The 25,223-nt window shown below is 49.8% G+C and overlaps 1 protein-coding gene across 8 annotated transcripts in view; it reads right to left on the bottom strand.

Annotated features, from left to right (window-relative positions):
• The window catches only part of NLRP12 (NLR family pyrin domain containing 12), a 31,607-nt gene extending 17,924 nt beyond the window's left edge, over positions 1–13,683 (bottom strand). For 3 of the 8 annotated variants that reach the window (XM_047077450.1, XM_047077449.1, XM_047077454.1), the window contains exons 1-3: positions 13,269–13,683; positions 8,164–8,244; positions 3,538–5,239 (exon numbers count right to left, since the gene is read on the bottom strand). In XM_047077450.1, the coding sequence (XP_046933406.1) occupies positions 3,538–5,239; positions 8,164–8,244; positions 13,269–13,557 (2,072 nt within the window). In that variant the 5' untranslated portion in view covers positions 13,558–13,683. Of the gene's footprint in view, positions 1–3,537; positions 5,504–8,163; positions 8,246–13,268 lie in introns of those variants that run through there. The other 5 variants (XM_047077446.1, XM_047077447.1, XM_047077448.1 and 2 more) reach the window with 4 other exon arrangements.
• Positions 13,684–25,223: the final 11,540 nt, after the last annotated feature.

Genomic DNA, 25,223 nt, shown 5'->3' with positions numbered 1-25,223 from the left:
ACCAACCCACTGTTGAGCCTTGACACGAACCCAAAAAGGCAGGCATTGAAATCCCATTTTCCGCATAGAAAGACTGAGGCTTGACAAGCAGAAGGGACTCGCGCAAAGCCGCACAGCTAGGGAGCAGTGGAGCTGGGATTCTAAGCCACGTGCGCGTGACTCCAGACCCCGGGGCTATTGGCCACCATGACCTTCTTGCGTCCCGGAGCACAATAACGTAAAGTCCTGGGCACGTGGCCCCACAGAAAAGCATTTAGTGTGCATTTATGGCATCTAGGTCAGTGCGGAAGCTGGTTAGCAGGACTGTGATTCCACACGGGATGAAGATTCGTGAGGAGCCAGGCAGCACGGTCACCGGAAGTAAGCCTCCAGTCAGAGTGAGATGTCAGCACATCGACCCTGTTATCTGTATCCCCTGGTCCTAGACAGAAGCAGACGTCTGTCAAGCCGACTGGGAGACCCTGTGAGCCGACCCCCACCCACTTACACGTGATTCACGCACAGCTCAAGACCCCTGCCCCCCTGCCTCGAGGAGGGGTGGGAGGTACGTCTGAGTCCCATTGGTGACGAGCTGGACGGGGTTCCCTTTGTCGGCTGCCTCCCTTCCTTGTCTTCTCGACTTACTGGGACCACCTCCCAAAGAAAGTCCTCTAGGGGACCAGAATATGCCACCCCCAAATATGCCACTTTGGCATAAGGATTATTTTGAGTTTGAGGCAAACGAGATGCAGAAAGAAATCTTCCCATTCCGACCACTTGTGAAAGTGACGACTCCCATAGGGCCCCTCTCCTGGGGAAGTTTTATGGCCACGAAGGTGGAAAAACCTCGAGCTGAACGAGTCTGAGAAGGGTCCCTGATGCCCTGCCCCACCACCATCTGGCTCCTCTCTGAGAGCAGATCAGTCTCCGGTGTGAAGAATCTCCTCCCTCCACCAGAATGAAGGGAGGGATCCTGATGACCAGGGAGTGAGGGGCGCCTGGGTGGCGCAGTCGGTTAAGCGTCCGACTTCAGCCAGGTCACGATCTCGCGGTGCGTGAGTTCGAGCCCCGCGTCAGGCTCTGGGCTGATGGCTCGGAGCCTGGAGCCTGTTTCCGATTCTGTGTCTCCCTCTCTCTCTGCCCCTCCCCCATTCATGCTCTGTCTCTCTCTGTCCCAAAAATAAATAAACGTTGAAAAAAAAATTTAAAAAAAAAAAAAAAAAAAGATGACCAGAGAGTGAATTCAGGACCAAGAAGCCTAAATAAACAAACCTTATTACTTCTTCACTATTGACTGCCCCCAGCCCAGAGTGCTTTGTCTTATCAATTCTTTTTTTTTTTTTTTTAAGTAAACTCTACGCCCAATGTGGGGCTCAAACTCACAATCCCAAGATCAACAATCACACACTCCACTGACTGAGCCAGCTGGGCGCCCCTAATTTCGCAGATTTTTTTTTTTGTTGTTGAAGTTTTTATTGACTTATTTTTAGACACACAGAGAGCGTGAGTAGGGGAGGGGCAGAGAGATAAGGAGACAGAGGATCCGGAGTGCTGTCAGCACAGAGCCTGAAGTGGGGCTTGAACTCGCGCACCGCGAGATCAAGACCTGAGCCAAAGTTAGATGCTTAACCGACTGAGCCACCCAGGCTCCCCCAGAGATCTTTTAAGGTAGCTCTCTCTATGTAATGACATTTATAAAGCTGATTCAAAATTCAGCTTGACATGTCCTCCGATGGCTTGTCAATTCTTTGCAAGTTGATTGTTTTTTTTATCTGAATGTATGAGAGCTTCCGGCTCTGATGCAGGCTTTCAAGCACATGTAAAAATTCATTAAAACGTGTCTGCTTTCCTCCTGTGAATCTGTCATACGTCAGTTTAATTCTCAGGCCCAGCCAGAGACCCAAAGAGGGAGGAGGAGAATTTTCCTCCCCTACAGCTCCAGGACGGACCTGTACAAATACACCTTACCCCATCTGTTTCCCCCGTATTTTTGCCTTCCCACAGTTAACCTCCAGAGAAGCTCACCGTCCTTTTCCTTTGTCTTGCCATATCTCTAAAAATGTATTGTTCTTGTGTTAGGACACTATAAAAACCCAGGTTCTAGCCAGCCCTTTGAGTTACTCATCTCTGGGTACTCCCCCGTGTAAGTGCAGATGAACTAATAAACCTTTTTTGTGTGTGTGTGCCCAACCTGGGGCTTGAACTCATGACCCCAAGATCAGAAGTCACATGTTCTACCAACTGAGCTAGCCAGGTGCCCCGGAATTAGTAAACACCTAATGAACTTCTCTTTGTTTTTCTCTGTGAATCTGTCTTTTGTGAGTTTAATTTACAGGCCTCTGTTCTGCACCTAAGAGGGTGGAAGGAAGGAAAAAGGATGACTTTCCTCTCTTATTCTACTTACATTCAAATCCTTTTGTCTAAGGGTTACTCCTTGGGGAACCCAAACCAAAACAAAGTCTTAGTGGGGCACCCGGGTGGCTCACTTCGTTAAGCATCCGACTTCGGCTCAGGTCACAATCTCACGGTCCGTGGGTTCAAGCCCTGCATCAGGCTCTGTGCTGACAAGTCAGAGCCTGGAGTCTGCTTCAGATTCTGTCTTCCTCCCTCCCTGCCCCTCCCCCACTCACACTCTGTCTCTCTCAAAAATAAACATTAAAAAAATTTTTAATTAAAAAAAAAATATTAGCCAAAAAGCTCAAAGAGTCACTTCCTGAGATCTTCCTTCCTTCATCCACCATCCGCCTTCACACCGCCCAGCCCTCCCTGTCGCCACCTATCACCCCGCCCTGTTTTATTTTCCTCATAGCAGTTCTCTCTATATGAAACTACCCTAATGATCGAGTCTTGTTTGCTCGTTTGCCTGTTGACTTATTTACTGCCCTTGGCTCTCTCCCTTCCCATGAGGATGTTAGTCCTGGCAGGGGGCAGCAGTGGCGTGTTCACCGCTGTCTGGACTCTGTAGGAAAGTGCCCGTGATAACATTTGTTGGCTGGAAACACTGTCCTTGACAGGGGCCCCAATTTAGTCCTAACGAGTCCTGTTTAGGAGCAGGACACTAACCTGGACACTGTTGACAACGTGAGGACCAGACCATCCTGTGTTGTGGGGGGCCGTCCTGGGCACGGTGGGATGTCTTTTTTTTTTTTTTTTTTTCTAATGTTTATTTATTTTTGAGAGACAGAGACAGAGAGAGAGCATGAGCGGGGGAGGGGCAGAGAGAGAGGGAGACACAGAATGTGAAGCAGGCTCCAGGCTCCGAGCTGTCAGCACAGAGCCCTACATGGGGCTCCAACCCACAAACCGTGAGATCATGACCTGAGCCGAAGTCAGACGTTTAACCAACTGAGCCACCCAGGCGCCCCCCCGTGGGATATCTTTGTAGCATCCCTGGCCTCTTCCCTCCAGATACCACAGCAACCTCCCCTCCCCCCACCTCCTCTAGTGGTGACCACCCAACCCTTCCCCGGACATTGCCAAGTGTCTCCTGGGGTGGGGGCAAAAATCATCCCCAGCTGAGATCATGAACTTGGAGAGCGGGCCCCACCGGGTACTTACGACGGTGCGGGTAGCGCCTGGGGCCCGGAAGTCCATTTCCCGCCATCGTGCTCTTCCGGGCTGTAGGCAGCCCCGCGCAGGCGCACGGTCAGGGCGTTCCTGCAGTTTTTCACGCACAGGGAGGCAATCACGTGCTCCATCTTGGTGGCGATGTTGCCGACGACAAGCACTCGAAAGTGGCTCAGGGCTTGTTGGATAAACTCCTCCTCCTGGATCTCGTACAGGCAGCTGAAGAGCTCCAGGGAGCCCTGCTGGAGGGTGGAGCCCTCGCTCCGAGCTTTGCTTCGGATCCAGGCCAGCAGCTCCAGCTTGACGTGAGGCGAGACCTCCCAGCAGAGACTCTTCTCCAGGTAGCTCCTTGTCTCCTCGTTCAGGAGGCCGAACAGGAAGCGCACGGTGAGCCCCAAGAAGCTCCTTCCCGAAAACCCGTACTCCGCCAACAGCCTCGTCACGCTCTGCTCTGGGCTGGACCCGGTCTCCCCGGCGCCCAGGATGTAGTACATGGCGGCAAAGAATTCCTGGAAGCTGAGGTGGATGAAGCTGTAGAACTTTTCGCAGTTGATGTCCTTCTGGAAGATGTTCATGTTGAGGAAGGAGGAGACATCTGCCCCATCGAGGCCATGCTTCCGGAGGTCCTGCTCCTCAAAGAGGATCTTCTGATTCCAGACGCCGTCCGCCGCCAGAGAGCACAGCGCCCTCTGGTTGGCCGGGGGGTGCAGGGTGGGGCTCCCCGGCTTGGGCTGCATCAGACTCAGGAGGTAGAGCAGGTACACGGCCGTGGTGGTCCTGGACGTCTGTCGTGGGAGCCCCCCGTCCTCCAGCTGCTGCTTGAGGCAGGTGCACACGACCCAGCACACCATGGGGACAAAGCACAGAGTGAACAGGGGCTCGTTGTCCCTCATGAAGCTGAAGACTTGAGCGGCCTGCTCTGCATTGTGGAAATACTTGTAGCAGTACTCCCGCCTCTCGGCCTCCGAGAAGCCCAGGATCTCCACGTGCCTGGGATGCTCCAGCAAGCGCTGGAGCTTGTCCAGAGCCGTGGGCCTGGTGGTGACGATCATGGACAGCTCAGGCAGCAGCTTCTTCCCAAGCAGGCTGCCGAGGAGAAGCTCCGTGGGCCGTTTCTCCTCCCAGCAGAGGCACCAGGGGCCCTGAGGGTGGTGGAAAGAGGGTTTCAGCTCGTCGAAGCCATCGATGATGAACAGGAGGCGCTCGGGGACTCGGACAAGCTCCTGGAGGGGCACGCTGGGCTCCGGCCAGCAGCTGGAGATGAGGTCCCGGGCGCTCTGCTCCGAGGTGCTCTGGTTCATCTCCCTGCAGTTGATGTAGAAGAGGTAATCAAACCTGCCTTGGAAGAGCTTCCCGTCGGCCCAGTCGAGCATCACCTTGTGGGCCAGCATGGACTTGCCCATCCCGGCCGCTCCCTGCAGGACCACAGTGCGCGGGGGCTCGGGGCGCTCCTCGTCCGGCTCAAAGAGGGTCTCCATCTGGATGAGGCTGGCCTGGTGCCCCACGGCTCTTGCCTGTCCCCAGCCTGTGTCCAAAAGCTTCTGCTGGGCCCACATGGGAGTTGAGTGCTCCTTCACCAGGAGGAGGCGGGTGTACCTGCGGCTGAGGTTGACGCATTCGCCGAGGCGCGCATTTCGGTCTTGCATCGGCCGAAACTTCCTGCGGACGTAGTCCTTGTAGGTTTCCCGGGGATCTAAGGGAGGGGAGTGAGGAGGGGGGTCCATGGGAGACTCATCAGCCACTGTTCGTGGATCGGCGGGCGAAAGCAAACCACGGTCTCTTGGTGCCTATTTGTTCTGCAATGTCCTCGGGATGCTTTTCTGGATGCAGCCTGGGGGGCTTGGTACTGTTCTCATGGGAAGCAAAGGCACTAACAAGGGAAACTGTCCTCAGGCACAGGAGTCTATCCTGGCGACTCAAACGGGGTGTCCACGTCCTGGAGCACCTCCAGCACCTGCTGGTGGAACACAGCAAGGGCACCTAGAGGAGGCTGTCAGCCTCAGCCACGGGTTCACTCGGGTCCTCCCGGGGAAGACACTGAAATCCCACATGGGCCCACAAGGAGCTGGTCGCAAATGGGAAAGTGAGCCCCACTCCCCAGCTACAGAACCCTGAACTGTATCCCTACCAGGACTGCTGTCTGATTTGCCTGCACGCTGAAGTTTGAGAAGGCAGCGCTCCCAAGGTTTCTGCCTTTGAAAAAAGGCCGGTGTGCATGGACACTGGAGAACTTGTCTGCGCCCTAAGCCCCTTGCTAAATGTCTCTTTGGGGAAATCTACTTGGTATAGATGTGAATGCACGATCTAGAACAGTGGTGCTCACCAGGATGATTGTGTCTTCCCCTAGGGGGTTTCTAGCAAGGTCTGGAGATATTTTGGGCCCTAGCAACTGAGGGGTGGGGCACCAGCTACGACCATCCTGTGGGCGGAGGCCAGGGTGGCTGAGGGGCTAAGTCAGTTAAGCATCTGACTCTTGATTTCGGCTCAGGTCGTGTCTCACTCACAGTTTGTGAGTTTGAGCCCCACATTGGGCTCTGCAGTGACAGTGCAGAACCTGTTTGGGATTCTCTCTCTCTGCCCCTCCCCTGCTATCTCTTCCTCTCAAAAAAAAAAAAAAAAAAAAGCAATCATCCTTTTGTATTTGAATGTCCCCAGAGGTCCATAATATTGGACCTAAAGGAATGGTTCCTGCCTAAAGGAAGGTTAAAAAAGAGATCTAAATTTGATCCTGGGACTCTCTCAAAAGGAGTGCATGCACTCTTTTATTTTGAATTCTAGGAAAATACACATAACATAAAATGTAGGAAGGTTAAAAAAGGGATCTAAATTTGATCCTGGGACTCTCTCAAAAGGAATGCATGCACTCTTTTATTTTGAATTCTAGGAAAATACACATAACATAAAATGTAGCATTTTAACCGTTTTTAAGCGTAAGACTGACTCAGTGATCTTAAGCGCATTCACAACGTTGTGCAATCATCAGCACGGTCCATTTCCAGAAATTTTCGTTTGTCCTCAACAGAAACTCTGTGCCTATTAAACACTAACTCCCCATTCCTCCCCCACCCCCAGCCCCTGGTCCACTCTCTGTCTCCAGTGTGACTTATTTAAGTACCTCATATAATTAATGTGTATTGATGAATAGCAATACTTCTGAGTTTATAAATATACCATTTGCACTTCTCTTTCATCAATGGTGATTCTATTTCATGTAGAAAGGTTTTTTTTTTAATTTATTGTATTTATTTTTTTTATATTTTATTTTTGAGAGAGAGAGAGAGAGAGAGAGCACTAGTGGGGAGAGACAGAGAGAGAAGGAGACACAGAATCTGAAGCAGGCTCCAGGCTCTGAGCCATCAGCATAGAGCACGATGCGGGGCTCGAACTCACGAACCGTGAGATCATGACCTGAGCTGAAGTCTGACCCTTAACCGACTAAGCCACCCAGGCACCCCTACATTTTTTTTTTTAATTGAACAAAGATAATTGTGACAGTAATGCTTGGATTTTGTAGGAGTCCTAGTCTTTTCCTGTAGAGAAAGGGCTCTTATTTTCAGACATGGGGAATATTAGGAAAATAGAAAAGTTTAAAATAATGATGAGAACGAAAATGGAGTTACCACATATTGGCCATGTGCTATGCCCAGTGCATAAAGACACCCTTGAAAGATGTCCAGAATCATTTGTGTTCTTGTTGACAATGATACTCTCTGTCCAGCAGCCCATACTCATTTCTTCTTCACCCAGGAGCCCCTTTTTAGATTTTATTTTAAAGTAATCTCTACGCTGAAAGTGAGGCTCTAACTCACAACCCAGAGATCAAGAGTCACATGCTCCACTACTGAGCCAGCCAGATGCCCCCGGAGCTGATGCCTGATACCAGCCATATGCTGTCCCTTCACAAGCCCCAGAGGATGAATCACAGCTTGGCTAAACCAGTTATGAACAATCTCATTCCCTGTTGCCAGTGGCTGGTCTGGGAATGTGACCCAGTTCCAACCAATGAGGTGCAAAGGGATGACCACCGGGAAGGGGGAAGCTTGTTGAAAAGATTTTATGGGTGGATGGATGGGTGAATGGGTGGCTCAGTCAGTTGAGCAACTGACTCTTGATCTTGGCTCAGGTCATGATCTCACAGTTCATGAGTTCGAGCCCTGCATTGGGCTCTGTGCTGACAGTGTGGAGCCTGCTTGGGATTCTCACTCCTTCCTTCTCTCTCTGCCCCTCCCCTGCTGTCTGTCTGTCTGTCTCTCTCTCTCTCAAAATAAAATAAATTAAAAAAAAATGATACTCTCATGAAGAGGAAAATCTTTTGTCTCTCTTTTTTTTTTCCCTGCTTGGAATTCACTTGCATGAAATGCTTTGGTTGCCATCTTGCAACCATGAGGTGACAAATCTTAGGACAAGTGTAACAGAGGAAGTTGGGGATTTGATGGTGTTGCTAACCGGCCACATAAGGCAGAGTTTATGTGCAGAAACCACCCATGTCAAGATGTCTTGTTATGCTTTTCTTTAATGCAAACATTAAATATTTTTTTTTTTGCTTGATCTAGTCCATTGGACAGTCTGATACGTGTAGCCTTGTGTATTCTACCAGATACACGGCTCATGACTCACCTTTCCTTGGAGTTCCAGGAAAGACTTCCAGACAACATACTGACTGGCTCTCCAGTGAGGATGAGCCATCAGGTGGAGTATCTGGAAGAGAAATTTTGGAAGATCAGCTAGCATATATCTGGCTAGCTCTCAATAATATTAGCTACTTTGAACGCCTGAAGCTAATATAACTTATATGTCAATTAAAAAAATACTAGTTACTATTACATCAGACTGTTTACATGATAATTCTCTGTCCACCCACACCCTAGAATGTTTGGCATTCACCTCACATGCATTACTGTTGAAAACACTTGCTCTCTATAACCCACTCTCCTTCCTGGGTAACACATTGTGGGGATCAGCACCTCCATCGATCCAACAAATCCTTTCAGGCAGGAAGTTGTGAGTCAGCTTGGATTTCCTCCCTCTCCTTCAGTCCTTGCCCACACCTCATCCATCTATCCATCCATTCATCCACCCATCCATGCATCCATCCATCCATCCATTCATCCATCCATCTCCATCCTCCATCTACCCATACATCCACCCATCCTCCCATCCATCCCTCCATCCAACCATCCCTCCATCTCCATCCATTCATCTACCCATCCACCCACCCATCAATCCATTCATCCATCCACCCATCCATCCATCCATCCATCCATCCCTCCATCCATCCATCCACCCATCCATCCATCCTTCCATCCAACCACCCATCCATCCATCCCTCCATCCATCCATCCATCCACCCATCTCCATCCACCCATCCACCCATCCATCCATCCATCCACCCATCCATCCATCCATCCACCCATCTATCCATCCATCCATCCATCCATCCACCCATGCATCCACCCATCCATCTATCCATTCATCCACTCATCCATCCATCTCCATCCATCCATCTCCATCCATCCAGGGACCCATCCATCCATCCATCCACCCATGCATCCACCCATCCCTCCCTCCATCCCTCCCTCCCCCCTCCATCTATCCATCCACCCACCCATCCATCCATCCATCCCTCTACCCATCCCTCCATCCATCCACCCATCCATCCACCCATCCATCCACCCATCCCTCCATCCACACACCCACCCATCCATCCCTCCACCCATTCCTCCACCCATCCACCCATCCATCCACCCACCCATACATACATCCATCCACCCATCCCTCCATCCATCCCTCCACCCACCCACCCATCCATTCACCCATCCACCCATCCATCCACCTACCCATCCTCCCATTCCATCCATCCACCCACCCACCTACCCCATCCATCCATTCATCCAGCCATCCAAAAAATATACCTATTTTGGGCACCAGTGTTATCCATGCATTTTCCTAGCATTGGATACATAGCAATAAGCGAGACACAAGGTCTCTACCCCGTGGACCTTACTCTCGATGGTGTGGAGAGTTGAGCACATAAAAAACAAACTTTTTTCAGGAGAGCCTGGGTTGCTCAGTCAGTTGAGCATCTGTTACTTTTGGCTCAGGTTGTGATCCCAGGATCCTGGGATTGAGCCGTGCATCGGGCTCTGTGCTGAGTGTGGAGCCTGCTTAAGATTCTTCTCTCCCTCTCTCTCTCTTTCTCTCTTTCAAAAAAAAAAAAGCAAACACTTCACAAAACTTCAGATAATGATGGAAATTGTCTTTACAATGAAATAAGAGTACATGACAGAGTAATTAAGAGTAGTATTTTAGTTTGGGTGGACAAGAATGGCTTTTCTGTGGCTGTATTGTAAGATCAAATATTCCAAGTGCTTCCTGGACATCTTTGATCTCACAGGACCCCAGAGTGTAAGCCTCAGTGTGAGTTCCCGTGCTCTGGCCAGGTGTGTCCCCACCTAGTGACACAGCCTGCCCCCTTGGCTTGTGTTCCTACTAGAATTGGACCAGCTGCCTCATCCCCACCTCCTAGACCGACTGCACCTCACTGGTCCTCATTCTCCCGAGTTCCAGTTCCCTGCTGGCCCGTGAAATTATCCAGACAAGCCAACATTGTCCTCTTCCAACAATCCCAAAGCCCCCACGCTCCTCTGTCTACAAAGGTTGCCTCCTGCAGCCCCTTGAGGTTCACTACCTTCCTGAAATCAACCCAGTGGGACTCCCATGGTGCATGGGGTCTCCTCTTCTGAGCTGTGAGTGTATGCGACAAATGTTAGTCTCATCCGTCCTGTGTTTGGTGTCTGTGTTCAGCCATCTGAAACCACTTAGGGTGGGATATGTCTCCTTCACCAGTGGGGTGAATAGGGGGTGATCAGATCAGAGGATAAGGTACTTAATCTGAGATCTGAATGGCAAAGGGCCAGATATATGAGCAGGGCCATTCTAAGCAGAAACAAAACAAAACAAAACCAAAACAAAAACAACCTAAGGCAGCAAGTGTAAAGGTCCTGGGGAAGAACACAATGACACAACAGCAATGAGCTTCGGGGTAAGTGCTGGGTGGGTTTGGAGAGACTGGCTCAGCGGGCCTTGTAGGAACACCTTGAGCAATTTGGATTACAATCTACTCACAACAGGAGGCTACTGGAGGCTTGAAAGCAAGGGAGGGGGTGATTTAATCCATGGTTGTAAAGATTATTGTGCCTGCTGAGTGGGGAAAGCCTGTAAGGAGAGGTGAGGGGTGAGGGGCAAGCATAGTAGGTGGCAGTCAGCCACGTGCAAGGTGGGTCACCCGCTGGGCGCTGGGCGCAGAAGTGGGGGGGAAATGCTTAGAGCTGTAAGTGCTGGGATTTGACAAAGCCTGGATGTGTGAGGTTTGGGGAAACAAGGCCTTCGATATGATGCCCCAGTAAAACCAATCAAAAGTGATAGGAATCAGACTTCGCACTTATTCGGATGGCAACTTTAGAGAAGAAAAACAGGGGCGCCTGGGTGGCTCAGTCGGTTAAGCATCTGACTCTTGGTTTCGGCCCAGGTCATGATCTCACGGTTCATGGGTTTGAGCCCCACATCGGGTTCTGGGCTGACAGTGTGGAGCCTGCTTGGGTTTCTCTCTCTGTGTGCCCCTCCCCAATTTGCAGGTGCTCACTTTCTCTTTCTCTCTTTCTCAAAATAAACAAATGAACATCAAAAAAACAAAACAAAAAAGCTAGAAACAAAGGAGGCACCGGGCTGGCTCAGTCCGTAGAGTATTCGACTCCTGATCTCAGGGTGAAGAACTTGAGCCCAACATTGGGCATCTCTAGGGATTACTTTAATTTTTTTTAATGTTTATTTATTTTTGACAGAGAGAGAAACAGAGCATGAGCAGGGGAGGGGCAGAGAGAGAGGGAGACACAGAATCTGAAGCAGGTTCCAGGCTCTGAGCTGTCAGCACAGAGCCCGACACAGGGCTTAACTCACGGACCGCGAGATCGTGACCTGAGCCGAAGTCGGATGCTCAACCAACTGAGCCACCCAGGTGCCCCTCTAGGGATTACTTTAAAGAAAAAAAGAGGGGCGCCTGGATGGCTCAGTTGGTTAAGTGACTGACTTCAGCTCAGGTCATGATCTCGTGGTCCATGGATTTGAGCCCCATGTCGGGCTCTGTGCTGACAGCTCAGATCCTGGAGCCTGCTTCAGATTCTGTCTCCCTCTTTCTCTGCCCCTCCCCCACTTGCACTCTCTCAAAAATAAATAAACATTTAAAAAAATTTAAAAATTGGGGCACCTGGATGACTCATTCAGCTGAGCATCTGACTCCGGTTCAGGTCATGATCTCACTGTTCATGAATTCAAGCCCCATGTTGGGCTCTGTGCTGACATCTCAGAGCCTGGAGATTCAGATTCTGTGTCTCCCTCTCTCTCTGCCCCTCCTCCTCCTCCTCTCTCTCTCTCTCTCTCAAAAATAAATAAGCATTAAAAAAAAATTTGTTTTTTTTGGGGCGCCTGGGTGGCGCAGTCGGTTAAGTGTCCGACTTCAGCCAGGTCACGATCTTGCGGTCCATGAGTTCGAGCCCCGCATCGGGCTCTGGGCTGATGGCTCAGAGCCTGGAGCCTGTTTCCGATTCTGTGTCTCCCTCTCTCTCTGCCCCTCCCCCGTTCATGCTCTGTCTCTCTCTGTCCCAAAAATAAATAAACGTTGAAAAAAAAATTAAAAAAAAAATTTTTTTTTAAAGAAAGGACTCAGTCTGGAGAAATAGTTATCAGTTCTTAATGCTGGGAGAAGTTTAGATGGAATGGGAGAAGGGAGGGGCTTTACACTTGTACATTATTTGAATTTCCAATAAGGAGTTTGTAAAAGGACGCCTGGGTGGCTCAGTGGGTTAAGCGTCTGTCTTTGGCTCAGGTCACGTTCTCACAGTCCGTGAGTTCAGGCCCTGTGTCCGACTCTGTGCTGACAGCTCAGAACCTGGAGTCTGCTTCAGATTCTGTGTCTCCCTCTCTCTGCCCTTCCTCCACTCATGCTCTCTCCCTGTCTCTTTCTTTTTTAAAAAAATTTTTTTAACGTTTATTTATTTTTGAGACAGAGACAGGGCATGAATGGGGGAGGGTCAGAGAGAGAGGGAGACACAGAATCCGAAGCAGGCTCTAGGCTCTGAGCCATCAGCACAGAGCCCGACGCGGGGCTTGAACTCACGGACCGCGAGATCATGACCTGAGCCGAAGTCGGACGCTTAACTGACTGAGCCACCCAGGCGCCCCTCTCTTTTTGTCTTAAAAATGAATAAACATTAATTAAAAAAAAAAAAAAGCATTCCATGTTTTATCTTGGCAGCTCTTGCCTGGAGGCAACTGGTGGTTTTCTGAGCCTCAGTTTTCTCACCTCTATGATAGGTGCAATAATAATCACATCTATCACACAACATTCACAACACAGCGCGCATCATTACGCAACGTGCATGCCTTGTTATAGGAGGAAATCAGAAGCGTCTGATCAGCAGCCCAACTATCTCTTAGGACAGAAGACACGCCCCTCGAGGACGAGGGGTGGGACAGGGCAGAGGAAAGAACTCACAAAGAGGGTATTGCCTCCAGGGCTCTACGGATAAGTAGGAACTTTCCCCGGCAAAGACCTTGGAGCCTGGGCATTGCGCACCCAACGCGGCCCCAGCAAGGCCAAGGGCAGAGGCGAGAAGCCAAGGAAGGGAGCTGTCGGGGTGCGGCCTGACCGCCCAGCGCCTCCTTACCCCTCACCGGCTCCTCTCTCTGTCCTCTCTCCCACAGGTCCCGCCGGTGGATGCGCCGGAAGAGGCCCAGCGCCAGGGGCCAGGCCGCGCCCGGCCCGCAGTGAGCCACCAGCAGCTGTGCGGTGTCCAGGGGCCCCGCTGGCTCCAGCTTCCCCCAGGGGATCCTGCCCCCCTCAGCCTCCGGCAACGCGCCCAGGTACAGCTTGAACTTCTTCAGCTCCACGGCCTCCAGCTCTTCCAGGTAGGCCGAGAGGCGGCAGAGGCTGTCGCTAAGCGGGGCTCGGGGCATGGGGGCGTCGTGAACCCCAAGGGACAGCAGACGGAGCCTGGAATGTGTCCACACGAGGTGTGCGATTCCAACATGCCCACCGTCTGATCCGCCGCAGGCGAGACTGGAGGAGCGAGAGAGGACAGTCCTTGTGATGAAATAGAGCTTCCTCACCCTGCAGGTGACGTCTGGGCCCCACGCAGCGGTGGGTGTTCCCTTCCAAGAAGAGGAAGCTGGGCAGATTAGGAAATCCCAGGAGTTGTCCACCGCGAGAAAGAATTTCACTTCTGCTCCCTCTTCCCGGCTCCCCACACTCCTTCCTACCTCTCCCTGCCCGTGGGCCTTTGCAGTATCCTCAAGCTAGTCACTGCCCTCCTGGTGGTTAGACCCCCCATTCTGCTGGTATCAGGCTTGGACAGGCCACCTGCATGAGCAGATGGTCCGTGAGCAAGCGTGAGTGTGAAACATCAACCCGTGTGGGCAAACCTCTCTTCTAGGTGGAAACGTTACAAACCTGACCGCAGGGGTCTGCTATTTTCTCTTTTCTCTGTCACAAGACTGCCATATCCCAGGGGGGGACTGTGTGGTAAGTAGGCAAAGCAATGGTCCCCCAAAGGTGTCTGTGTCCCAATCCCCGGAGCCTGTGATGTGCTACCTTACAGAGCAAAAAAGACTTTGCAGATGCGATTAAATGTCAGGCTCATGAGATGGGGACATTACCCTGGATGGTTCAGGTGGGCTCAGGAAAGTCACAAGGAGGACCAGGATCAGAGCGTAAGGGCGATGGGAGCAGAAGGAGGAGTGATGTGATGATGGCTGGAAAAGGCGACGAAACGGATTCTCACCCAGAGCCTCCGACGGAACAGCCTGCTGATGCCCCGATTTTAGCCCTGTTTCAAACTTCTGACCTCCCAAACTGTAAGATAGTCCACATGTAGAGTGGACATGTGATTTGTTATAGCAGCACAAGGGACTGATACAGACTCTTTTTTCTGCCTTGGGCGAGGAATAAAAAAGATACAGATGAAGCCACAGCTAACAGGCTCCCGGGGACCATGTATGTGAACAATGTTGCTATGGGTCCTGTGTATGTGAACAATGTTGCTATAGGGACCGTGCACGTGAACAACGTTTCCATAAGTCAGGAAGGTGGGGCTCATTGGTTACTGCCAGTACCTCAGCCCAGACTGACTGGCAGAGGGACATAATTACTTTAGGAGACAGTCAAAGCAGCATTGTTTCACTTAGGATGCGGTGGGCTGGAACTAGGATTCCCAATTCCAATGCCTTAAACAAGGAGGAGAAACAAACCACAGCTGCAAGAAATAATATGGATAAAGCCTGTGGGCATAATGTTAAGCAAGGGAAGCCAGATATTAAAAAGTGTGTTCTAGGGGCGCGTGGGTGGCTCAATCAGTTAAGCATCCAACTTTGGCTCAGATCATGACTTCATGGTTTGCGAGTTCGAGCCCCGCGTCGGGCTCTGTGCTGACAGCTCGGAGCCTGGAGCTGCTTCAGATTCTGTGTCTCCCTCTCTCTCTGTCCCTCCCCTGCTCGTGCTCTGTCTCTCTCTGTTTCTGAAAACTGCATAAATCTTAAAAAAAAAAAAGATATCGGTTACCCTGGGAATGGGGTTCAACTGAGCCCCAAATAGGGTTTTGTTGTTGTTGTTGTTGTTTTTTGAATATTGTATTTATTTTTGAGAGAGAGAGAGCACGAATGAGGAAGGGGCAGAGAGAGAGGAGACAGAGGATCCTACGTGGCTCTGCTGACAGCCAAGACTCTGATGTAGGGTTTGAACCCATAAACCGTGCGATCATGACTTAACTGACTAGCCGCCCCATAGCCCAAACTATTTTGATCACCGTTTTCTTCCCAGCAACTAGAAGAGCACCTGGAATACAGTAAATGCCCCTCTTATATTTGATGAGCCGTATAATGAATGAATCACACATGTATATAGCATTTTATGTGACCCAAGATGGAGACATTACCTAAGGGAGGGCACAGTTTGGAGAAAATAGATAAATAAATATATTTTGTTAAACTATTTGGAATGGAAAGTAAGACTTTAATCTTTTTAATGTTAATTTATTTTTGAGAGAGAAAGACACAGAATGCGAGTGGGGCAGGGGCAGAGAGAGAGAGACACACAGAATCCGAAGCAGCTCCAGGCTCTGAGCCGTCAGCGCAGGGCCCGACGCGGAGCTCGAGTTCACGGACCGTGAGATCGTGACCTGAGCCGAAGTCACCCGGGTGCCCCCCTTGCCTCACTTTCATATGGAAATGGTGAAGTGCTTGATGAAGGGTGGGGAATTTCATGGAATGTTGTGCAGGAATTTTTCAATTATTATTACTGGTCTGGATTTATCAGGAGGATAAGACAGTTGACATGAGGCAGGAGACAGGGAATCAGGAACGTTATTCCGCCAGGACTCAGAGAGATGAGCGGCCCCCACAGGGAGCAGAGAGTCCGTGAGTGTTTCTGTGCAAGAAGACAGCGACCACCTGACTTGCACGCTGGGGAGAGTTCTTGCGGACTTTCCAGGGTCGATGGTGCCACATGGAGATCCCACAGGGGCCCCTCTCCCGGGCCCCGCACCTCTCCACCGCACCAGCAGAGTGACCCTGGGAGAGTCACCTTACCTTGACTCCAAACCTCTAAAGGCCCAGCAAAGGATGGAGAAATAGGTCGCAGGACAAGTCCTTACATAACTTTTGTAAAATGGGAATCTCAGAGGTGAGGTATTGGGCTCTGACCCTCAAACGTGACCTACTTCGATCTTCCGACTTTCACTAAGTACTGCGGCCGCCAGAAGTCTCCCCGATAGACGAGCAAATTCTCTGCCTCTGTGGGACTTCCTGTCTAATGGAGACAAAATAAAGGAACACAAATAAACAAATACACAAGCGTGTGGATTTCAGAGTGTGGAAGATGCTACGAAGGGGACAAAATGCAGACTGGAGAGTTCAGGAAGCCTTCTGCAGGACATGGTGTGTGAAGTGAGTCTTGAAGGGTGAGCAGGGTTCAGCAGGGGAGGGAACCACAGCTGGGCAGGTTGCGGGGGGGGGGGGGACGCTGAGGGGCCAGGGGGGTCTGGCAGGTAGAGGGAGAGCAGGACAACTTCAGGAGATGAAGTAGGTGAGAGTACCAAGACAGGTCAGAAACACCTTGAGTGATGCTTGGACTCAATCCCGAGGGCAATGGGGAGCCATGGAACATTTTTTTTTTTATTGAGGTAAAAATACACACTGCATAACATTTACCACTTTACCTATTTTAAAACGTACAGTTCAGGGGCACCTGGGTGGCTCAGTTGGTTCAGTGTCCGACTTTGGCTCAGGTGATCCCTTGAATCATGAGTTCGAGCCCCACATCGGGCTCTGTGCTGACAGCTCGGAGCCTGGAGCCTGCTTCAGATTCTGTGTCTCCCCCTCTCTCTGCCCCTCCCCTGCTTGCACTCTGTCTGACTGTCTCTCTCTCAAAAATAAATAAAAACATTAAAAAAAAATTTTTTTTTTAAGTTTTTTCCAACGTTTATTTATTTTTGGGACAGAGAGAGACAGAGCATGAACGGGGGAGGGGCAGAGAGAGAAGGAGACACAGAATCGGAAACAGGCTCCAGGCTCTGAGCCATCAGCCCAGAGCCCGACGCGGGGCTCGAACTCACGGACCGCGAGATCGTGACCTGGCTGAAGTCGGACGCTTAACCGACTGCGCCACCCAGGCACCCCTAAAAAAATTTAATAAAAAAATAAACTAAAAAAAATGAAACCATATAATATGTGACCTTCTATGTCAGGCTTATGTCACTTAGTAAAATGTTTGAATTTTTTTTTTTCAACGTTTATTTATTTTTGGGACAGAGAGAGACAGAGCATGAACGGGCAAGGGGCAGAGAAAGAGGGAGACACAGAATCGGAAGCAGGCTCCAGGCTCTGAGCCATCAGCCCAGAGCCTGACGCGGGGCTCGACCTCACGGACCGCGAGATCTTGACCTGGCTGAAGTCAGACGCTCAACCGACTGCGCCACCCAGGCGCCCCAAATGTTTGAAGGTTCACCCGTCACAGGGGGCTTGAACTCATAAACTATGAGATCATGACCTGAGCCAAAGTCAGATGCTTAACCAACTGAGCCACCCAGGCGCCCCTAACCTGGGTTCTTTACGAGTTAGATATGAGCTTCCCTGAATGACTCACTCTCTGACCTCCTTCCCCACCACTGTCGCAGGAGGAAAAAGATTTCTAAGAATGCAGAGGGGAGGGCGGAGGAAAGCTGAATCTATAACTACTTCGTACATCTCCTTTCAAATAAGTCCTTTCTTCTCATGGGAAGGAAGACAATTGGCGATATCTGGTGACTTGGGTAGCTCAGCACTATTTTTACAAACACAGGAATGAATCCATCCCAGCCTTGGGTCCAAGGGCCTCAGGGTCTAAAGACAAGGAAAGACGATTTTTTATGACGGTCAGTTTAGGAAACACTGAAAACGTTTCCTCAGACTTTTTTTTTCCCCCACCAAGAAAATGTGATTGCTCTGATTACAAAAATGTCATGTCTTTAATATACAAGATTCTAGTGTGTTAATAAGTGGAAAGAAACAGGGGCACCTGGGTGGCTCAGTCGGCTAAGCATCCAACTGCGGCTCAGGTAATGTTCTCACGGTTTGTGGGTTCGAGCCCCGCGTCGGGCTCTGTGCTGACAGCTCGGAGCCTGGAGCCTGCTTTGGATTCTGTGTCTCCCTCTCTCTCTGACCCTCCCCTGCTCGTGCTCTGTCTTTCTCTGTCTCAAAAATAAATAAACATTTAAAAAAATTTTTAAAAAAGTTTCTCTCTCTCTTCCTCTGTCCCTCCCCCATTTGCATGCTCTCTCTCTCTGAAAATAATAAATAAATAAATAAATAAATAAATACAAACTAAAAAAAAAAGAGATGCTCTTAATGTTTGAATAAATGAATTACGTAAATAGATGAGGAAGTGAATGAATGAATGAGTTTTTTCCAACAATGGAGTGCATTACTGTTATCTCACTGAATCTGCACCACCCTTAAGCAGGGACTGTCGTACCCATAGTACGTAGGAGACAATAAATCCATAGAGGTAACTTGATCAATGTCACATGACCAATAGAGTTAAAGGCAGAATCAAGTCTAAACCCAATCAAAGCTGGGGTGATAGTCCCCACCTTGGTTCTCAGCTGGAGGTGAACATTGTGATCTCCCGGAGAACTTTTAAAAATTATATGTAAGATATATGTGTATGTGTGTATATATATGCACACACACAAAGTTTTCAAATATACATGATGTGAATATTTGATATTTCATATCTATATACGATATGAAATATCATTATACGATATAGATATATATATAGATATTTCATATCTATATACGAAATTGTAATTACATACAAATCATAACTTATAAATATGTGAACATAATATGTATATTAAATTGTCCCCTTTTGGGGCGCCTGTGTGGCTCAGTGGGTTAAGTGTCTGACTTTGGCTCAGGTCGTGATTTCACAGCTCCTGAGTTTGAGCCCCGCTTCAGGTTCTGTGCTGACAGCTCAGAACCTGGAGCCTGCTTTGGATTCTGTGTGTCCCTCTCCCTCTCTCTCAAAAATAAATAAAACATTAAAAAAAACATTTTTATTACTCTGTATTTTCTTTATTTTTAGTTTATTTATTTATTTGTTAATTTTAATTTAAATCCAAGTTAGTTAACATATAGTTAATAATGATTTCAGGAATAGAATTGAGTAATTCGTCATTTACATATAATACCCAGTGCTCATCCCAACAAATGCCCTCCTTAATACCCATCACACATCTAGCCCATCCCCCCCACCCACCTCCCTCCATCAACCCTCAGTTTGTTTTCTGTATTTAAGAGTCTCCAAGGGGCACCTGGGTGGCTCAGTCAGTTAAGCATCCAACTTCAGTTCAGGTCACGATCTCACGGTTCCTGAGTTCGAGCCCCACATCCGGCTCTGTGCTGACAGCTCAGAGCCTGGAGCCTGCTTTAGATTCTGTGTCTCCCTCTCTCTCTGCCTCTCCCCACCTCTCTTTCAAAAATAAATAAACGTTAAAAAAAAGAGAGAGACTCTTATGGTTTGTCTCCCTCTCTGTTTTTATACTTTTGCTTCCCTTCCCTTATGTTCATCTGTTTTGTTTCTTAAATCTCACTTATGAGTGAAGTCATATGATGTTTCTCTTTCTCTGCTGACTAATTTCGCTTAGCATAATACCCTCCAGTTCCATCCACGTAGTTGCAAATGGCAAGACTTCATTCTTTTTGATCGCCGAGTAATAATCCATTGTATATAGACACCCCATCTTCTTTATCCATTCATCCATCGATGGACATTTGGGCTCTTTCCATACTTTGGCTATTGTTGATAGTGCTGCTGTAAACATTGGGGTGCATGTGTCCCTTCGAAACAGCACCCCTGTATCCCTTGGATAAATATCTAGTAGTGCCATTGCTGGGCCAAAGGGTAGTTCTATTTATCTTTTTTTTTTTAATGTTTATTAATTTTTGAGAGAGAAACAGAAATGGATTTGCTTTTACAAGAGATGTGACAAAGTGCTGAGTCCTTAGGTAGCACTGGACGAGACCAGGAGCTGCCCCGGGGTGGGGGGTGTCACGGCAGAGGTTTACATTTACCCTTGTTGTCAGAGAGAGAGAGGACGTCGAGTGCCACGGCTGCTGTCGGCACCCCCAGCATCACCAGCTCACAGACAACTGGCCATAAGATGGAAATCACCCTTCCAGCCTCCAGATGGGGAAACCGGGGCCCGGAGGAGCGTGCACCTCCATTGCAGAGCTAGACAGTGAGGGACATGCGTTTCAAACTCAGATCTGTCTGGCTCCAAGTTCCAGCTTTTACACCCTTACTGACACTTACCCAGCAGGCGACTCCTCCAATTTGGGGGATACTGACGCCCAGAGAATTGGAGTCCCCTGCAGACCATCATTTAGCATCCCCGAAGCTGTCAGCTTCAGCTGGTCACCGCCCCCACTGCCCAGTCACAGCTTCGTGGGGGGCCAAGCACAGGGGTTGTGAAACTTCCTGCAGAGCTGTGTCCTCACTGTCTCTGACCGCAGACCCTGGCAGGAAGTGCCCAGCCCAGCTGGCCCCTTCCCCACGGGGCTGGGGACAGTCACCTCGAGCCTCGCCCTCCAGGACCCCACCGTGCCTGCCCTGACCGACCAGGAAGAGAGGGCCACTTGCTCATGACATGGAAACTTCATAGCACGAGGCGCCTGCTATGCTCCTAACATCTCAAACCAGGTCATGTCTTGCCGTTACGAGCTCCCTTAGAACGCCAGACATGTCCGCCACGGAACTTAGCATGGTTTGGGGTTAGACACCGTCCTCGCGTAGTTAGCCTATGACCACCAGGAGCCAACCGGTGGGCTGACCAAAGCAGGTTTGCTCCAGAAGAACTGGGATGAGGCTCGAACTCTGGAAATGGAGAATGGATACCTCCTGTCTCCTCTCCCCACGGTCCTGGATCCCCAAACAGTGACAATCTCCGGAACACCCCCTCCACTCTGCAGTGGACACATTTTGACTTCACAACGTACAGCAGTCCTGCCCCTGGACTTCCCCATTCTTTTATGGCCGAAGGAGTAGAAGAAAGCCACGCCAAGCTGATGTAACAGAGAATCCCAGAATGCATATGGCTCCGTAAGACGGGCCTTTAGTGAGGGAGGAGTATGAGGTTGGTGCACGGCCAGCAGGTGGCTCTGTTCCAGACTCATCGCGGACCAGGCTGGTGGATGGATGCCTCCACTCTACTCAACAGATTGCTTCCACACCTCCGCGACTGTTGTCACCATACCCAGGCAGCAGGAAGATGGGAGGGGGAAAAAAAAAAAAAAAGGAGAGCAAGCACTTTTCTGAGGAAACCACGATCCATAAATTACACAGTTCATCTGCCGTCTACCCTAAACCTCCCCAAACTGGGCCATCCTGTGCCCAGATAAACTTCAAAGGGTTCCATTACCCAAGTAGAGATTGGGGAAGCCGAATGACAAACAGCCTCCAGCATTACCGCCAGAAGGTTGTGTTTTTCTAAATAAATAAATAAATAAATAAATAAATAAGGCAAGCAAGCAATTTTTTTCCATCTTCCATTCCCCTGGAATGCACGACTATAACCACAGTCAGCTCTTGAACTAGCATTTTTTTTTTCCTCCCTACTCATGTGGGGAAAAAAATTGCCTTCGCTGGAAACAACAACAACAAAAAAACCCCAAACAAACGCAAAGCAAGTAACAAGCAGTCATCTGCAAAGCTGATGCCCCGAGCTTCTTAGAAGAAAAGTTTCTTGATCAGCAAATCTCTGCACCAGCTCAGTGCTAAGGCAGCAGACCAAAGGGGCTCACAGGGGTGACATTGTGGTGTTGGAGAAGGCGGCCCCGCTGTTGAGGTCCAGCCTCCTGGTCTGTGTGGGGTTCAGGTAGGCAATGAGGCAGCTCCGGTAGCTGAGGGAGACCGCTGGGTGTGGGAGAGGTGGGCCTAGGAGGACTTTCAGTGGCCCCCTGATGAAGGCAGGTGCAGGACAGTACTCAGGACGCCGCTGGAGGACAGGCTGGCCACGGCCACCTGGTGCACCTGACAAGGATGTACAAACCACCAGGAAGGGCTCCAGCCTGATGAGAAGCCTTGAAAGAAAGGTACCTTTGTTCTCAGGGTTGCTCAGAGGACATAACTGCTGTGATACGGCCCTTCTTAGCAGGGTGAGGATGTGCAGGTAAACATATATTGATGGCCCAGCGTCTGGGGAAGCAGTGAATCGAGAAGTCTGTGATATCGTGATTTATAAGAAAGAGCTGACACTCAGGGGCACCTGGGTGGCTCAGTCGGTTAGGTGTCCAACTCTTGATTTCGGCTCAGGTCACGATCTCACGGTTCGTGGGTTTGAGCCCCATGTTGGGCCCTGTGCTGACAGTGTGGAGCCTGCTTGGGATTCTCCGTCTCCCCCTCTGTCTGCCCCTCACCCACTGGTGCTGTCTCTCTCTCAAAATAAATAAACAAATTTATTTATTTTTATTTTTTTCATGTTTATTTTATTTTTGAGAGAGAGAGACAGAGCACGAGCAGGGGAGGGGCAGAGAGAGAGGGAGACACAGAATGTGAAGCAGGCTCCAGGCTCTGAGCTGTCAGCAGAGAGCCCAGTCACTGGAACTCGCGAACCGCGAGATCATGACCTGAGCCGAAGTCGGACACTTGACCGACTGAGCCACCCAGGTGCCCTAAAATAAATTAATTAATTAAAAAAGAAGGAAAAAAAGGCACACACTAACTCCCTCAAAGTGGCTTAACAACAAAAACATGAAGGTCCCTATCAGCGGAGCCCAATGGATAGGAAAAAAATCAGTTGATTCTACAAATGTATATTTCAGACCTTTTATTTGTTTTTTTAAGTCTGTTTATTTTAGGAGAGAGAGGGAGAGAGAGCACTCAGGGGAGGGGCAGAGAGACAGAGGTAAAGAGAGAATCCCAAGCAGGCTCCACACTTTCAGTGCAGAACCCCACTAGGGGCTTGATCTCATGAACTGTGAGATCATGGCCTGAGCAAAAATCAAGATTGGATGCTGAACCACCTGAGCCTCGCAGGTGCCCCTATGCCAGGCCTTTTAAAAAGCATCAAACGATCTTATCCAAAATGTAGTGTGCTCTTGACTCAGGCCCTGGATACAAAGCACACTCATTTGACGGGCCGATTGGAGATCCCGTTTCCACAGAATTAACTCTACCCAGAATGAACGCTGGATACATCCAGCGAGTTGTAGGAGCAATTGTCCTGGTCAAAGTTAGTATGGAAAACTACTAGGACCCGTGCTGACTTGTACTGATAGCCGTCCCGGGCCACGCGAATCTGAAGGAACTCAAGGAAATCAGCGGACACAACCCAGGGCAGGTGGGAGTCATTCCTTACAGATGAGCACAGGAGGCACGAGTTACATAGTTAATGGTTACTGAAAATCATAAACAACGTCACATATTTTATTTATTTATTCATTCATTCATTCATTCATTCATTCATTCATGTGATCGCTAAGCCCAGGTGGGGCTGGAACTCATGACCCTGAGTTGGAGAATCACATGCCCTTTGGACTGAGCCACCCAGGAGCCCCACACATAATGTTATCTTAAGACAAATTGCCCAGCAATCAATCTGGACCCCCACGCCCCCAAAAAGTTAAAAAAAAAAACCCAAAAACCAGCTGGGCACCTTGGTGGCTCAGTCAATTGACTAATGCTCAGATCATGATCTCGTGGTTTGTGGTTTGTGAGTTCGAGCCCCATGTCGGGCTCTGTGCTGACAGCTTGCAGCCGGGAGCCCGCTTAGGATTCTGTGTTTCCCTCCCTCTCTGTCCCTCCCCTGCTCTCGCTCTGTCTCTCTCTGTCTCTCTGTCTCTGTCTCTCTCTCAAAAATAAATATACATGAAAAAAAAAACTACACTTATAAAAAAACAAAACCGGAGGGCGCCTGGGTGGCTCAGTCGGTTAAGCGACCGACTTCGGCTCAGGTCATGATCTCGGGGTTCATGAGTTCAAGCCCCGCGTCGGGCTCTGTGCTGACAGCTGGGAGCCTGGAGCCTGTTTCGGATTCTGTGTCTCCCTCTCTCTGACCCTCCCCCTTTCATGCTCTGTCTCTCTCTGTCTCAAAAATAAATACATGTTAGAAAACAAACAAACAAAAAAAACCCGGAGCTCCGGAGGCTAGTGGCCATCAAATTGGGGATTATTTCCCTAAGGGGACGAGGAAGCACGCCCCCTGCTCAGTTTTGCAGGCTGACCTCTGACCTCGGCCTGGGGGCCGCCCGCGGCTGCAGAGGGCCCGCGCCGCCAGCAGAGGGCGCTCCGACCCAGCAGGTGCCAGCCCGGCCGGCCTCGCGGAAGGAGCGCCAGCCAGGTGAGCCCGGCCCGTGCACTTGCTAGTGAGTCCCCGCCTCTAACCTAAGGCAGCGCTCCGGGAAGTGATCTCGGTGCTCAAGGCGGCAAAGTTCCTGTAACAGGATAAAACCGTAAGGAATGCGTTGAAAGATGCCATGGTTCTCGCTGGAAAAAAATCTGGGTGGTCACATGTCTAAGGATCTTGGGCGGTGAGGAGACACCTTTCTTCAGGAAACCATTTGTAGAAGTGATTGCCATCAGTGATTCAACTCTGGGTAAGGTAACTGTTTTTTGTTTTTTTTTTTAATTTAAGTTTTTAAATGTTTATTTATTTTTGAGAGAGAAAGAGAGAGGCGGGGGGGGCGGGGGAGGCTGGGAGAGGTGCGGGGGAGGGGGGGGTTGCAGAGAGAGAGGGAGACACAGAATCGGAAGCAGGCTCCAGGCTCTGAGCTGTCAGCGAAGAGCCTGACCTGGGGTTTGAACCCACGATCTGTGAGATCCTCACCTGAGCCTCGGACGCTTAACCGACTGAGCCACCCAGATGTCCTGACAACATTTTTATTTAATGGCAGGACAAGCAATTAACTTCCTTAAAAGCAAGCAAGGGAGGACCGCCTGGGTGGCTCCAATCCCTAAAGCCTCTGACTTCGGCTCAGGTTGTGATCTCATGTTCATGAGTTTGGGCCTGTGTTTGGGCCTCTGTAACACAGAGCCTGCTTCAAATCCAGTCTCCCTCTCTCTTAAACATAAAAATAAACATCAAGAAAAA

The sequence above is a fragment of the Lynx rufus genome, unplaced genomic scaffold (genome assembly GCF_022079265.1).
Source record: "Lynx rufus isolate CCGP_SWC_20201006 ecotype Redwood Valley unplaced genomic scaffold, mLynRuf1.p SCAF_16, whole genome shotgun sequence".
NCBI classification, from domain to species: Eukaryota; Metazoa; Chordata; class Mammalia; order Carnivora; family Felidae; genus Lynx; species Lynx rufus.
The sequence above is the reverse complement of the archived record's forward strand: the minus strand, read 5'-3'. Positions and strand labels throughout refer to the sequence as shown.